Raw genomic sequence first — 17,107 nt, forward strand, 5'->3', positions numbered from 1 at the left:
AGAAGAAACTAAATTTCTTCTCAATCATCTGTGTGCCACTACCATATCTGATAATATATTCCTTCTGTACTCTTGAAACCTATCTCAGAAGTATCTCTGACAAATTATAAATGTAGAAGAATTAAAAAACGTAATTATAATTACATTATTTTAATATAATTTATCCTTTATTTCAATAATAAAATAGCAGGGAAAAAGTTCCATCTATTTACCTCAGTAATTGGCTGCCCTTGATGTGTCAAATCCAGCTCTTGAGGGCGTGTTACTTTATCAATATCCAAAGAGTCCATGCTGGAGGCTGCAGAAGTGATGCTGGAACGGGAGGAATTACTAATAGAGCGTACTTCAGCATCACTCACTGTGCCTGCTGATGCGGTTCTTCTGTGCTGATTAGTTACCAAGGGTTTAGTATCTTCTAGTACAGACTGCTGAGCAGCCTCATCCATACTCAAAGAGGCCTGTTCTAACTGTGCAGTGACGTCGTCCAGGGAGTAGCTGGCATGGGAAGGTTTAGCTATCCTATTAGATGAAGAAGATAATCCTTTCAAGGTGCCAGGTTTCGATGTATGTCGGCTAACAGGCAATTTCTGAGTAGCTTTTGTTTCTGTGATATGACGCTTACTGTTTCCTGAGCCAATACTGCTGAGCTCCTGCTCTATAGAGCAAAGATCAGCCATCAAGGCATCCAGATCCACAGTCTCTCCCTGATTCAGAGCTTCTGCAATGAACAACACATAATGTTTCCAGAATTTATACATTCTATTATAAGTTAATAAATGAAGATGATGAAGCAAAAGAATATATTCTGTTGGGCCTAAAGCAAATAAAATTAAGTATTACTGGTTTTTGTTTTAAATTCCAAGAGAAATTTTTAGAAGTACACAGTCCTCCACTTTTAAGGCTTGTAATAATCAAAGAATAAATTATGAGTTCAAAGACAAAAACATCACAAAAATCTTATACTATTCCATGGTTTTAACCACATTTCTCTGTGCAACTTTTTACCACAGGCTTCAATACACTGTTAATATGATCAATGCTTCGGCAGAGCTGAGGGAATAAAAAGAGAAGTCAAAAGTCTAAAAAATTACAGACTGGGAGGTCAGTATTATAAACTTGACTAGGTGGAATACAATAGATAAAGGCCACAGTGGCTGCTTTAAAAATTACTAACAAGTAATTTCACTGGACTTTAATCCAGTGAGAAAACAATGCAATTAAGTTTGCTGTGGGGTTCCACCTGGGTATGTAGTTTGTGAATTATTAATACAACCAACTATCTTTTAGTTACATTCTAGTTTGCTTTTTTCTGTGATATTTTCAATTAGTAATATTAATAAAATACATAAATCAAGAAATTTAAGGGCCAGATGCAGTGGCTCACACCTGTAATCCCAGCACTTTGGGAGGCCGAGGCAGGCAGATCACCTGAGGTCAGGAGTTCGAGACCAGCCTGGCCAATATGGTGAAACCCCATCTCTACTAAAAAAATACAAAATTAGCCCAGTGTGGTGGTGCATGCCTGTAATCCCAGCTACTTGGGAGGCTGAGGCAGGAGAATCGCTTGAACCTGGGAGGCAGAGGTTGCAGTAAGCCGAGATTGTGCCACTGAACTCCAGCCTGGGCGACAAAAACAAAACTGTCTCAAAAAAAAAAAAAAAAAAGAAAAGAAAAAGAAAAGAAAAGAAAAAAGAAATTTAAGAACTTGGTCAATATAAAAGCTCAAGTTTTATACTGAGTTTTTATATTTGGAATTATAGTTGTACTGCTCCTACATTATGTGACTTAGCACACTGTTTTACATTTTTATTTCCAATTACATCTTACCATTCAAGTTGTATATGGAAAAGCGGTAAGAAAAGTTGGCCATGTTTGTTTCCTGGCGAAGAGGAGATCTTTTTACTGGTTCCATGGGTTTGTCAGAATCCAAACTCTTTATAAAAAGAAAGTTTAATAGTCATATTAAATTCAGGTTTCAGTAATATAAAAAAGATGAAGTTTGTTTTATGATTAAGTGAACTGCCACACTATAATTAATAAAACCAAAGTTCTCCTAAGTCATAGCCTTAAGGAAAAGTATAATTGTTTTTCACATTACTATTTTGGTTATACTTATTTCAATCTTTAGATACATGCTTACTGTTTTTTATTTTGGAGATGAAGTCTCGTCCTGTCACCCAGGCTTAAGTGCCATGCCATAAGCTTGGCTCACTGCAACCTGTGCCTCCCGGGTTCAAGAGATCCTCCTGAGTAGTTGGGACCATAGGCATGTGCCACCATGCCCAGCTAATTTTTGTATTTTTAGTAGAGACAGGGTGTTACCACGTTGGCCAGGCTGGTTGCGAACTCCTAGCCTCAAGTAATCTACCCACCTCGGTCTCCCTAAGCATTGGGATTGCAGGCGTGAGCCATCATATCCGGCCTATGCTTACTTTTAAAGGCACTTGACACTGTCATAGTTCAGAGTAAATATCTTTTCAAATATATTAAGTATAGTGACTGACTTCATTTTATATACATGCACTATAAAATAAGTGAGGTATATGAATACGGACACGGTAAGCTAAGAAACAGGTGTTGTGGCTCACACCTGTAATCCCAGCACTCTGGCAGGTAGAGGTGGGCGGATCACCTGAGGTCAGAAGTTCGAGACCAGTTTGGCCAACAGGGCGAAACCCCGTCTCTACTAAAAGTACAAAAATTAGCTGGGTGCAGTGGCGGGTGCCTGTAATCCCAGCTACTTGGGAGGCTGAGGCGGGAGAATGGCTTAAGCCTGGGAGGCGGAGGCTGCAGTGAGCTGAGATCACATCACTGCTCTCCAGCCTGGGTGACAGAGCGAGACTCAGTCTCCACATAATAATAATAATAATAATAATAATAGTAATAATAATACTAAAATAAAAATAAAAAATAAAAAAAAGAAGACATAGAAAGAAACCACACAGGGCGTTTTGTTCTTTCTTTCCTCAAAGGGATTTGGTTTAGGTCCAGGAAAGCCTCAATCTTTGCTATATGAAGTACTCTGAAGATAATGGACAGTTATGGATTTAAAATTATTGAGACCCAAGACTCACTAATTTTTTTAATGAAAAGTGATTACAAGTTCAAACAATGATGAAATGTTCTTGTCCTTCTCCAGTTCTATCAAGATGAGGGCAAATTGTAACCCAGCTACACTGCCTGTGACAAATCTTGAATCATACTGTATACTTTGGGTAGAGTGACTTGTAAGTTACACTTGTAAGTTTAAATGATACTCTTTTCCTCTCTAACCTTTCTACAGCAAGGAAAAAAGATATTTACAACAGAGAAATTCAAAGAAAAGGTCAGTAGTTATTGTTTGTTTAACAGATTCACAAAATATAAGGATCAGTGTTTTAAAACTTTAATTTCTATCTAAAGTAAGTACTGAATACGCTTCAAATTTTCAAAGAATGCTGGATATTCTATTGGTTTATAATGCTATCTTTTTATTTTTTTGGAGACAAGGTCATGCTCTGTTGCCCAGGCATGAACTCTTTTAACCTTTTTAAAGGGGTTGCTGAGAATTTTATAAAAGCTATGAACCTTCTTCCAGAAAAATGTACATACATACAAAATTTTACAAACTATTTTAGAAGACTGACCAACACCTAAAAACTTTAAAACTTAAACTTATTTTAATTCTAAGTTGAAAATACCATACCACTGAATACGTGATATAAGTGTACAGATAACACTGTAATGAACTAAAGTAATGAAATAAACAAGCAACTTGAGGTTTTAGCCATAAACTTCCTAAGTCAAATATTTCTTGAAAACGTCCCAAGTGTTATAAAGCAACACAGCAGTGAGTCACACTATGCAACGGTTTTAATCTTTTTTTCTCTCTAAAGACAGATTTATATAATGAAAAGAACAGCCACATCACTAGTGGCTCTTCACACTTTTATGTCAGGCAACTTAAAATACAGGGGAAAGTACAAGGTACCAAACCAGTAGAAACACTGCTTTCAGGGGAGCATCATGTAGTTCCTACTCCACCGAGAGCAGCTGGACCAATAGCTACCTGCCTTTTCTCTTTTGGGCCCCTTGTCCCAAGCATGGACAATAAAACCACATGGTCAAGAACACCCCACATGTCAGCTGGCCCTTGCATACTTTCTCCATGCAATATCATTTTCTATTTGCTCTTCTTTGCTTCCTCTCTCTCCCAGCACAGAACTGCATAGCCTAGCGATAATCTCTATGCCAAAATCACACTTTTTATAAATTAAGAATTAAACAAAGAATTTGGCAATTACAGATATAAGACACCTCTGACAAAAAATGTCACTTCTTCTGATTAGAGATGAAGGGAATGATACCTATGAAATCCTAGTAGGAGTTGAAAACATTCTACCCTGGCCAGCACGCCTGTAATCCCAGCAGTTTAAGAGGCTGAGGTGGGTGGATCACCTGAGGTCAGGAGTTCGAGATCAGCTTGGCTAACATGGTGAAACTGTCTCTAATAAAACTACAAAACCAGCTGGGCATGGTGGCGCATGCCTGTAATCCCAGCTACCCGGGAGGCTGAGACAGGAGAATCGCTTGAACCCGGGAGGTGGTGGTTGCATTAAGCCGGGATCTCACCACTGCACTCCAGCCTGGGTGACAGGAGTGAGACACCGTCTCGAAAAAAAAAAAAAAAATTCCCCCAAAATACAGTATTAACAGATTATGGTCACAAAGATGTCTGCCTTTCAAAATGATCTAGCAAGAATTACATAAAGAGTTTATCACTTTGAACTCTAGATTGCTACAAAAATAAGCTGCTAGTACTTTAAGCTTCCACCTTGACCACCTTACTTTTCCTTCAGTTAAGGAATCTCATACTCATGCAATTTTGCACAAATGTTCTTCCCAAAGACATTATTTATGAGTAAATACGATTTGTTCTAATGTTCTCATTGCCATGAAGTCAAATTTATTTAATAAACATAACCATCTTCATATACTGAATATAATGTATTACTGGGGCAATAACAATAGTACCCTTTTATTCTAAAAAGTGTGCTGGTTTAGAGGACAAAGTTACCGATTTTAAAAACCCAAGATCGAATAAAGCAAAATGAAAAGATTTTGCCACTGCTTTAAAATGCAGCCCAGAATTAGGTTTTGTCAGTATTCTGCAATCATGTCACAGAAAATATTTACATGGGGTCAGGCACGGTGGCTCATGCCTGTAATCCCAGCACTTTGGGAGGCCAAGGCAGGTGGATCACGAGGTCAGGAGATCGAGACCATCCTGGCTAACATGGTGAAACTCCATCTCCACTAAAAAATACAAAAAATTAGCCGGGCATGGTGGTACCTGTAGTCCCAACCACTCAGGAGGCTGAGGCAGGAGAATAAAGTGAACCCAGGAGGCAGAGCTTGCAGTGAGCCAAGATCGCACCACTGCACTCCAGCCTGGGTGACAAAGTGAGACTCCGTCTCAAGAAAAAAAGAAAATATTTACGTGGAAGGAAATTACTTATGTTGAAAATGTATTCAAATTTACTAAGGTAATAGGGTTTGCTAAAATTTAGACTTTTGAATTTCAGGCTTTAAAAGTTTTTAGCTAATTATCCCATATTTATGAAACATATATTAAGCAACCCCTCTAGATGAACAGAGCCTCCAAGTATTTTTTTTTTAACATCCTTAAAATAACTATAGATTCTTAACATCTTCTGTTCTAGAATGACTTCATTTACTTGTCAATACTTTGAACATTTCTTCCTTTCCGGCAATATTTTAAAATTTAACTTATATCCATATCCTCTTCTGCATATTAAACTTTTAACTCAATGATGACTTCAAATCCTCAACCGGTTTTTCAAGCATTACGTCCAACCTGAGTGAGTTTGTCTAGTTCTCCAAGCCAGGCTCCAAACATTTTGTCCAGGTCCTGATCTTCCTTGTCACTGTCTTCTTCAGCACCATGATCAATTTCTTCATCTGATAGCTGCTCCATCTGAAATACAGACATTTGTGTAGAATGAATAGTAAGTTATAGGTTTAACTTGAAAAATTATGCCGTATATGCTCTGATATATTATTAGCCTCTGGAGTCAAATCTTCAAAACTAGAAATTACATTCTAAAAGAAAATCTTAAGTCATTAATGCAGACAGTGTTGACAAGTGAGTACAAAGAATAAAGTTTCAATTTTTTTAGGAAGCTGTAAAAAAAAAGCCAACAGTATCAAATTATGACCAGAATCACATTACTAAAAAATTTAACAGAGCACTCCTTTCAATCAGCAGAGGACATAAGAGTAGTATCGTTCTCTCCACTACTAGATCCTAGGACACCCAAACCCCAAAAGGAAGCCATTTCAGAAGACTTTAATGGAAGAAGTTATTGTCCTGTTTATTCTGTAAAAATCTGTTTAGATATCAACAGGTATCCCATAAAACCTGAGTCCAACAAGTATTTAAGAGAAAATTTGACAAAACAAAAATCTTAATCTAGTTTTGTTTCTATTCTACCCTCTTACCCTCACTTTCTATCCCATTTGTCTTCTTTCTCTACCTTACTTCCTCATCAGTTCCAACAAAAGGAGGAAGCAGAATTGAAAACTTCTAAATCCAGATCTAAATCCTATATGTGGTGACTTTTCAAATATAAGTCCCTTGAAAGAAGAAATTATTTTCCTTCTTCCCATTAATAAAATAGTGTGACCGGGCGCAGTGGCTCGCGCCTGTAATCCCAGCACTTTGGGAGGCCAAGGCGGGTGGATCACCTGTGGTCAGGGGTTTGAAACCAGCCCGGCGAACATGGCAAAACCCCATCTCTACTAAAAATACAAAATCGGACGGGCGTGGTGGCACATGCCTGTAATCCCAGCTACTTGGGAGGCTGAGCCAGGAGACTCACTTGACCCTGGGAGGCAGAGGTTGCAGTGAGCCGAGAACATGCCACTGCACTCCAGTCTGGGCAACAAGAGTGAAACTCCGTCTCAAAGAATAAAATAAAATAAAAAATAAAATAAAATAAAATAGTGTGGTATCTGACATGGAACTTGCACATTATTTTGGGAAGACGGGAAGAAAAATTACATAAAACAATGTAAGATCAATAACTGATTAATCTGATAAATATAAATATTTCAACATTAAAGGCCCTGGGAAATCTTCAAATAAACATTAGCTTTGCTTAACCAGTCAGCATATTCCAAAATTAAAATCAAACTCAGGCAGGCATGTTAGTATGAACTTGAAACAAATTAAGTGCTTTTTTTTTTTTCAAGTTAGCAGATTATAACCCCTGGTTTACAAAGTTATGGTAGGTATTTTATGTTTCTTAATATCATAGTTACTAAAATCTGATAAAATGTTATTTCTGGAAGAAAACCTAGCATATTCCTAAGTTATCTGACCACAATCCCTTTTCCTTCAACTTCTGTCCCAGGGACACAATGAATATCATCACCATATGTTACATTAAATACTCCTGACTCACATTTCTAAAACACGAATTTTGTTACAGTAGATCTAGGCAATATTTGGAATATAGCCTGTCAGCTGGTTTAAGCAATTCCTCCAAGATTATATAGTGCATGGGCATTCCATTAAGAAAGATACGCCTAATCTTTACGAGCTTGATATACATATGCCGGGGTATTAATGCGTCCCTTCCAAAATTCAAGTGTTGCCAATGTGATAGTATTAAGGGGTGGGGCCTTAATAAAGCCCCATAAAGGCTCCTTCTTTATTAAAGGTATTAAGGACTTTATAAAAGAGATTTCATGAAGCACTGGTTACCTTGTTCTTCTACTCTCTGCTATGCGAGGGCACATCTCGTGCCTCCCTGTGGAGGAAGCCAGCAACAAGCCCTCACCAGATGCCAAATGTCAGTGCTTTAATCTTGTACTTCCCAGCCTCCAGAACAATAAGAAAATTAATTTCTGTTCTTTATATATTACCCAGTCTTGGGAATTTTATTGCAGCAGCACACAATGACTGATATCTTCAAAGAAGCAATCCACAAAATTATATCTGGGATCCTTAAAGATTAGAAGACAATGTAAGGAATCTAATTATCTGACAAGGTATCATGAAGTTAAATTTTCAATCTTATTTCACTATACAAACTTTTGCAGAAAGGGTCAAATAATGTTGCAAAATTAAACTGAATGTAGTTTTCAGAAGCTGAAAATCAGATCATCCCTCATTTAATTACTTAAGGGAAATAATTTTCTAATTTTCCTAATACTGGGAAGAACCACAGCTAACCAATATCTCTAATAAATATATCCCTAATAGAAACTGATAATTTCCATTTCTTAATCTTTTATCACTGAAATCATATATAAACCAGGTCATTCTACCCTGGCAAGTGAAAAATAGATCTACCAATTTCCCAATTCATAAATCTGATTCTTAAAAAGATTTGGTTTTTATAATTTGTAACTATTATTTATAAGATTTTATTCATTACTACATAATTGATAGGTCAATCTCAATAGAAACTTGGTATCAGAGTTCATTAAGCGATCTACTGATGAAAAACATAAAATGTTAGTGAAAAGAAAAACCTTGGCCGGGTGCAGTGGCCCACGCCTGTAATCCCAGCACTTTGGGAGGCTGAGGTGGACGGATCACGAGGTCAGGGGATCAAGACCATCTTGGCTAACACGGTGAAACCCTGTCTCTACTAAAAATACAAAAAAATTAGCCGGGTGTGGTGGCAGGCGCCTGTAGTCCCAGCTACTCGGGAGGCTGAGGCAGGAGAATGGGGTGAACCCGGGAGGTGGAGCTCGCAGTGAGCTGAGATCACACCACTGCACTTCAGCCTGGGTAACTGAGCGAGACTCCGTCTCCAAAAAAAAAAAAAAAAGAAAAGAAAAACCTCATCTGACCAGATGACTTAATTACTCAAATAGTTGCTAGTTTGAGAACACCAAGGAGCAGTAATAGCCAGTTTTCATAAAGAGGGTTAATAAGTAACATAATCTGGAACATACTTGCTTTTACTCCCTAATCTTTGAAACTGAACACACTGGAATAACCCAGAAAATATCCTAGGAGGAATTCTGTTTTGAGATAGTGATACTTATTCTTAGTTACATTTTATATTTCTTAAGTACATTTAAAACAACTGGGCCTGCAGCACTGTTGTCCAACAGATACCATTATGTCACTATTGGCAGAGATAGCAGCTTTAGTAACTTTAATGAGTATTTTAGGCAATAATACGCAAGGCACTGGATTTATGGTGACTATATTCTCCATAGTAAAAATCTGGTCACATGATAGAATATTTAGATGACTCATCATCAGGAAAATCTGTGATGTATGAACATAACACACACTAAGAGGAAGTTACAATCAAAGAGAACAGGGAGAGAACATTAGTCATAGCCCTCCACGAACCATTGTGATAGGCAGGTATTATATCATTCCCATTTTATAAATGAGGAAAGCTAATCAGAAAGGGTGGCAAGCTCCATTCTTGGAGAAGGGCTTAGAGGACAGCACTCCAGGTTCACTGTTTCAAACAACACCTCCAATTTCAGGCATCTTACAGATAGGGCTTCCATATTAGATATCATTTAAACCAAGAGTTCACATTTTAAAAAATGATTTTAAAAAAGGTTTAAATCCTGGACTTCTGAGAACAGACTGTAACTGCCCATAAGAAAATGCCATACTGGGAAAAATAAAACAACAGGAAAACAACATTATAAGGTAAATATAAAATAGTTCAAAATAAAGAAATAATTTAAATTACAATGGAGTCAAAGAGAACCACAGTCACGTGCTTATAATGATGTTTAGATCAATGACAGACTATTTATACAATGGTGGTCCCATTAAGTATTTTTACTGTATCTTTTCTAAGTCTAGATACCATTGTATTGCAATTGTCGATAGTGCTCAGTACAGTAACATGCTGAAAGGTTGTAGCCTAGGAGTAATAGGCTATACTCTATAGCCTAGGTGTGGAGTAGACTATACCACCTAGGTTTGTGTAAGTACAATATATTATGCTGGCACAACAATGAAATTATTTAATAAAGCATTTCTCAGAAAGTATCTTCATCATTAAATGACACATGACTGTACAGACTCTGCATCCAAAGCTAGTGTGTTTTAAACTGAGTTTTTTCCTACTATTCAAACAAGCTACTTGGGTTTTAAAAATTCCTTTAAAATTTTTCATTTATAGTTTTGTTTTTATCTAGACTACTACTGCAGACTTAAGGAAAATATCACTAGAGAACAACGACAGCAATGACAGAGAAACATAAAATTAACAGAAAGTTGAAGTATCTATTGAACATTAACCACTTATGTTACTTTTGCCAATTCTGTCCTATTTTCAATTTGTCCCTATGTGGACTAGTTTAAAAAAAAACAAAACAAAAAAAAACTGGCTGGGTGCAGTGGCTCACGCCTATAATCCCAGCACTTTGGGAGGCCCGGGAGGATGGATCATCTGAGGTCAGGAGTTCGAGACTAGCATGGCCAAGAAGGTAAAACCCCGTCTCTAGAAAAATTAGCCGGGTGGGCGCCTGTAATACCAGCTACCTGGGGGGCCGAGGCAGGAGAATCGCTTAAACCCAGGAGGCAGAGGTTGCATGCAGTGAGCCAAGATCGTGCCACTGCTCTCCAGCCTGAGCAATGAATGAAACTCCATCTCAAAGAAAAAAAAAACTTAAGTAACTTACTCGGAGACTTTCCAAAAAAGACTTAGGTCCTACAACATTTCTTAAAGAATTCACAATCTAAAACACACTCTCCATTCTCTAAATGCTGACGTTGATGAACCTTATTCTCCAATTCCCCAATACAGCATAATTTCCATTAACCATACACATCAAATGAGGTGCCCCCAGACATTTGTTTATAGGCTCGGCACCATCTTGGGTCAGCAAATCTAGTAGGGAAATGCAATCCTGCTTGCCAATTCCTTGACATCCACATCCTACCCATCCTAAAAATCTTTTGTATTATAACTGCTATATATCGCCAAATGAATCACAAGTCTAAACCTGAATTTTCCAAACATAATGCCCCTACTAGAAACAATGACATCAGAAAATAATCTAACAGTCAACTGTCCTTCCAATCAAAGGGAAGAAAAATGAAAGAAAACAACTTATAAATCATCAAAAAAAAAAAAAATTGGATTTAAAAATAGATAGCTTCTAACATAATGCTCTTCCTTAATGGTATCCAAATAGACCCAAGGAAACTACAATGCATACTATAACAATTCCTATTAAATTATTCTATGATTATAGTATTAGGTACTTTGGGGGGAATATATTGAGGTTCTACTTAAATTCTGTGCTCCTTTACACATAAGAGAAACTATGTCCTGAAAGAGTAAATGTACCCTACTACAAATAAAGTTTACTCCCCAAAGCACAGATGTACTGAAGACAGAATAAAATCCAAAGTTATTCACAGACTGACAATGGCCTGTCCAATCCTAACCTTCAGGGACCTCTCTTACTACCCTCCCCTTTCCCTCCTCCCACTTCCAGCAACACTGTACTGCTTGCTGATCCTTGGAACAAAGACTTGCTCCAAACATCCAGCATTTTCAATGCCAGATCCTTTGACTGGAACTCTCTCCTCCAGATAGCAGCATGGCTCACTCATTCAAGTCTGCTTAAATGACCATTCTACCAAAAGAGTCCACCTTCCTTGATACTTCCGGTCTCATTTGGTTTTATTTTTCTTCACAGCACCGATCACCATCTGTCCCACCATCTCTCTTCTTCCACTAGAAGGAATGCTCCAGAGTGGAGCAAGGACTTTGGTTGCCTTCTGTATCTACAATGCTTGCAATGGTGCCTGGCTTATAGCAGGTGTCATTAAATATCTGCCAGATGAATACCTAACATTCAAACACACACATATGGTTAAATATGATGCACATTTTTTGAAAGGTCTCTAAAGAGCTAGCATGGCCAAAATCCACACACACACAAAATCAATATAATAAAGGACAAACTCCCTTCCAAAGAGGTGCTCATGTGCATACATGAGCTTGAGAAGGGTATGCTAAAACCAAACAAAACAACACAAAAAAACCCACAACTTTTATTCATTCAACAAATATTTACTGAGTAGTTACCACAGGCCAGGCCCTATTCTCGGAACCAAGAATAAAGCAGTGAAACAAGTGAGATAAAGTCTCTTTCCTAGTGAATCCTTCGTCTACTGGCATGAAGAATGAAGGAGAGTCAGCTATAGAAATCTAGGGAAGAATGAGCAGAGAAAACAACCAAAGACTAAGGTAGGAATAAGCCATGTGTATTCAATGCAAGGAAAAACTTTACTACAGTTGGAGCCCAGAGACCTAGTAAAAGAGTAGTAGAATCTGAAGTCAAGAGAGGCAGACAGGGAATAGAGCATCTATGACCTAGTAAACTTAGTAAACTTAGGGTTTTATTCTAAGTCCCTTCTTTATATATAAGCAGGGTCTTGGTATAAAGGCATTAATGCTTTTTAAAAAGATTACTCAAATTGCTTTTGGTGAAAAGACTGTAAGGATGGAAAGAACTAGACGAGACCAAGAAGACTACTGCAATGGTCCTGTTGAGAAATGATAAAGACCTCAACTAAGTTGATGGAGATGAACAACGGAGATAAAGACGATGATGCTGATGATAGCTAATACTTATTGAATAAATATGGATAAGGCATTATTTCAAGTGTAGTATATGTATTAATTCATTTAACCCTTATAATAACCCTATAAAGTAGGTACTATTAAGCCATTTACTGATGAAACTGAGAAGGTACATAGTTTGCCATGGCTGCAGAGCCAGAATTCAAACTTAAGACAGTTACCACTGCTACCCAGGTTCTTAACTATTGTATAATATTGTCTCTCTCTGAGATGAAATGAAGTAATGTGCAAACTTAGGATATTTTTCTGCAGTAAAGTCAAAAGAACTTAATGAAACACTAAATGGGGGGCAAAGAAAAGAGTAATCAAGGATAATGCCTAGATTTCTGGTTTTAGTAAGTGGTGGTGATAACATCGACTAAGACTAGTGAGAAGCAAATTGGGGGAAGAGGTGGATTCTGTTTTGAAGATAGAGTAGTGATGTCTAGCAATCATCCAACTAGGAAAACTATGAGGAAAGGTTAAGACTCAGCTGATAAGAAGGCTTAGTTTAATCTATTATTTTGAAACCATATTTATTACAGAAAAATCACAGAATACAGCTAACAATGATTAAACTAATATTTTAAACTCATTTACATGTAGTTTATTCATGAAAAACAGAATAATGGAAGAATGATCTACTCCTTCTTATACACTGGTTGGTTTCATTTTACCAATAACAGTAAATAATTGTGCCCAATTATTACAGGTTAAAACCTGTATATAGTAAGCTCCACTAAGCATAATGAAGCTACCTATTTCAGTATTCTTTAGTATGAAACAATATTATTCCTGCTAAATTTTCCATGAAGTTATTTATTCAAGCCTATTTTCCCTATTAACCTTCCTCTCAGGAGATATTTTGGTGTACTATTCAATACCCTCATTGTAACACAAAACAGTGATTATCAAGAAGGTTGAGCTTAGATTAGGGCTTTAAAATTTGGTTAAATACATTACATATAGGGCAATTATAAAGGGCAAAAGACAAGGTGTGTATTTGTGAGAATGTCATGAGATTGACTCGAAGAGAACTACAGTGGGACCTTGAAAGCCAAGCCTATTTTTTTTGCCCGAAGCAACTGGATTCTCTCTCTTTTTTTTTTTTTTAAATGATGGGGTCACCCAGGCTGGAGTGTAATGGCACTAACACATCTCACTGAAGCCTAGACCTCCCAGGCTCAGGCAATTCTCCTGTCTCAGCCCTCCAAGCAGCTGGGACTACAGGCATGCACAACCACGCCCGGCTAATCCTTTGTACTTTTTTGTAGAGATGGGATTTTGCCAGGTTGCCTTGGCCTGATCTTGAACTCCTAAGCCCAGGCAATCCTCTGGCCTCGGCCTCCCAAAGTGCTGGGATTACAGGTGTGAGTCACTGCACCCTGCCAACAACCGGATTCTTAAGCATAGAAGTTAAAGGGTCAAGGGCAGAAATGGCATTTTATCAGAGAACATAACTATGTATAAGAGTTTTTACATGCCTGTAATCCCAGCACTTTGGGAGGCTGAGGCAGGCAGATCACCTGAGGCCAGGAGTTCAAGACCAGTCTGGCCAACATGGCGAAACCATACAAGGGTATAGAGATGTGAGAACGACATGTTAGAACTCAAGTGACTTAGCATTTCTGAAGCATAGGATGGGTGGTGTAGACTCATGGAAAATGAGGCTAGAGAGGAAGAAGGGGCAAAATCCTAAGCCATACCAAAAACTTTGGACTTTGTATTCCGTAGGGCAATGTTATTCCAATTGTGGTTTGTTGATGACCTGCATCAAAATTACCTGGGGTGCATCTTTTAAAGTCAGTTTTAAAATGGCCCACTCAAGATCTACTGAATACTAATGTCAAGAAGATGGGGTATTTTCAACAAGTTACTCAGGGTATTGCTTATACCCACTTAAGTTTACCAAAGTATAAACAACTATGTTGTTTAATAATTACTGGGAGCTCTTACAAGACAGTAAGTAATGCCATTTTGTGTAAAATTTTGTTAAAGGTAAATCTGGACTCCTTAAATGAGTACTAGAATGAGTACTCTTTAAAACCATAAGGAAATTAGGTGCCATGAGGATACATCATTAACACACCCCAATTACTCCTCTTCCATTACAATAGTCTCATGCTTCCTCTCACAGTTATTCACTTACAAATTAATTTTAGTTCTTTATTTCTAGTTATGTTTCAGTAGCTTTCTCACAGAAATGGTTTTAGAAACACCTCCTATGCTGTTCTAACCTGAAAAACTAATTCTAAAGAAAAACATGCACTAGAGAAAGGGGCAGGAGGGAGACAAAGACTTCCATGTTCAAGGAGTACCCCCAACTGTGCAAGTTACAACTGCTGCAAAATGAAAGCAAGAGGAAGGAAATCTAAATCAAACATGAGAAACAATAAGAAAAAAAAAATGTTAAATTTAGTAAGGCACAAAAAGAGGAAGAGGACTCATCAAAAGGAGGAGAGAGGAAGTCAGAGCAGAGAAGGAAAAGGAAAGAAGTAGGACACTCATAACGTAAAATGGAAAGATAACTGTAGGGGATTAATTACTTATCAGATGGGGCAGTGCCTGGTATGTTTGGTTTCTTTCTGTCACGACCTACAACTACACTTATTTTAAAACAGGACCTTTAGTTCTGCTGTGAATGAAGTGCCATTATGTATAAATTGCCAAATGGAAACTGGGAATTTAATAAACAGTCTGGGAAGTTTTAAAAATGAATTTGCATGGCCAGGCATGGTAGCTCACGCCTGTAGTCCTAGCACTCTGGAAGGTCAAGGTGGGCAGACTGCTTGAGCCCAGGAGTTTGAGACCAGCCTGGGCCACATGGCGAGACCTCATCTCTTTAAAAAATAAGGATAATTTTATAGCTTTTGCTCTCAATTTATAAGGTAGACGAGTTAAAAAAAAAAAAAAAAAAGTTAAAAGTTGCTGTTTATACACCCATCACTGAAGTTTCCTCTGTTGATTAGTGACCCTCAACAGAAAGGGCCTACAGAAAGGTTCTACTTAGGATCCAAACCTTCGAAAATACTCTGCGTACACAGCATCAAGCTAAGCATTATGCAGAAAAAAAAAAAAAAGCAAAAAACAAATTCCATAATTTCAAAGAACATTAATACTAACTGCAGGAGAGAGAACAGGGCTCACTGCAGCCTTGACCTTCTGGGCTCAAGCAGTCCTCCTGCCTCGGCCTCCCTGAGTAGCTGGGACGACCGGGGCAAGATATCTTAACAAATTATCTAGCAACAAAGTTCCTTTTGTAGACCAGTGCATGAAGCAAATTTAAAGGAAGTTACGGTCTCCTACGTGTTGAAAGGGACTAAGAAGGAAGTAATGTGCTATGCTCTTCAGAGGCTTCATGGAAGCAAGCGTGAGTTAACGAGCTACCAGGGAACTTGCATGGATGGCCTGGTTCTCAAGAGTGAGCTGACACCTGGAACTCAGTTTTGTAAAATTGCCACATGGAACCAAACCTTCCTAATAGAAAGGTATGCTATTCTTGGGCCAGTCATGATAAATTCTTCTTTACCCAGAGGACAGAGAAGCACTAGGGAAGATGATTTACACCCTTATGCCATCTCTTTGATTTAAGCCTTCATTTCTGACAACCCAGGATGTAACTAACACATCCACTACATTATCATCTACATTAACTGTGAAGTAATTTAAGATCATATAATGAAGCATAAAAACAAACTAGAACTATTTTAACAGTTGGTAGAGACTGTAATGCCTAAGAGTTATTAATCAAATTCAAAGGCAATTTTGTTTATGTTGTATTTATCAGGCACTTAAACAAACCCCTTAGAAAAAGAATTCCTGGCCAGGCACAGTAGCTCATGCCTGTAATCCCAGCACTTCGGGAGGCTGAGGTGGGCAGATCACGAGGTCAGGAGATGGGAGATCATCCTGGCTAACATGATGAAACGTCGTCTCTACTAAAAATGCAAAACGTTAGCCGGGCATGGTGGTGGCCGCCTATAGTCCCAGCTACTCGGGAGGCTGAGGCAAGAGAACGGCATGAACCTCAGAAGCAGAGCTTGCAGTGAGCCGAGATCACACCACTGCACTCCAGCCTAGATGAAAGAATTCCTAGGCTAAAAAATTAATTCTGTAAAAGAATTCCCTTTTACAGAATGATGAACCAGGCTGGGCACAGTGGCTCACGCCTGTAATCCCAGCACTTTGGGAGGCCGAGGCAGGCGGATCACCTTAGGTCAGGAGTTTGAGACCAGCCTAACATGGTGAAATCCCATCTTTACTAAAATTACAAAAATTAGCTGGACATAGTGGCTGGCGGGCGCCTGTAATCCCAGCTACTCGGGAGGCTGAGGCAGGAGAATCGTTTGAATCTGGGAGGCAGAGGTTGCAGTGAGCCGAGATCCGGCCATTGCACTCCAGCCTGGGCGACTGAGCGAGACTCTGCCTCAAAAACAAACAAACAAAAAACAATAAATATGAACCATATTTTAATA

The 17,107-nt window shown here is 38.2% G+C and overlaps 1 protein-coding gene across 1 annotated transcript in view; it reads right to left on the reverse strand.

The window, feature by feature from the left end:
* RAPH1 (Ras association (RalGDS/AF-6) and pleckstrin homology domains 1) overlaps positions 1-17,107 on the reverse strand; it is a 106,246-nt gene that overhangs the window by 56,414 nt on the left and 32,725 nt on the right. Inside the window, exons 2-4 of the mRNA XM_023219281.2 lie at positions 5,858-5,977; positions 1,828-1,933; positions 213-718 (exon numbers count right to left, since the gene is read on the reverse strand). Of these exons, the coding sequence (XP_023075049.1) occupies positions 213-718; positions 1,828-1,933; positions 5,858-5,977 (732 nt within the window). The remainder of the gene's footprint in view (positions 1-212; positions 719-1,827; positions 1,934-5,857; positions 5,978-17,107) is intronic.

The sequence above is a fragment of the Piliocolobus tephrosceles genome, chromosome 11 (assembly GCF_002776525.5).
Source record: "Piliocolobus tephrosceles isolate RC106 chromosome 11, ASM277652v3, whole genome shotgun sequence".
NCBI lineage: Eukaryota > Metazoa > Chordata > Mammalia > Primates > Cercopithecidae > Piliocolobus > Piliocolobus tephrosceles.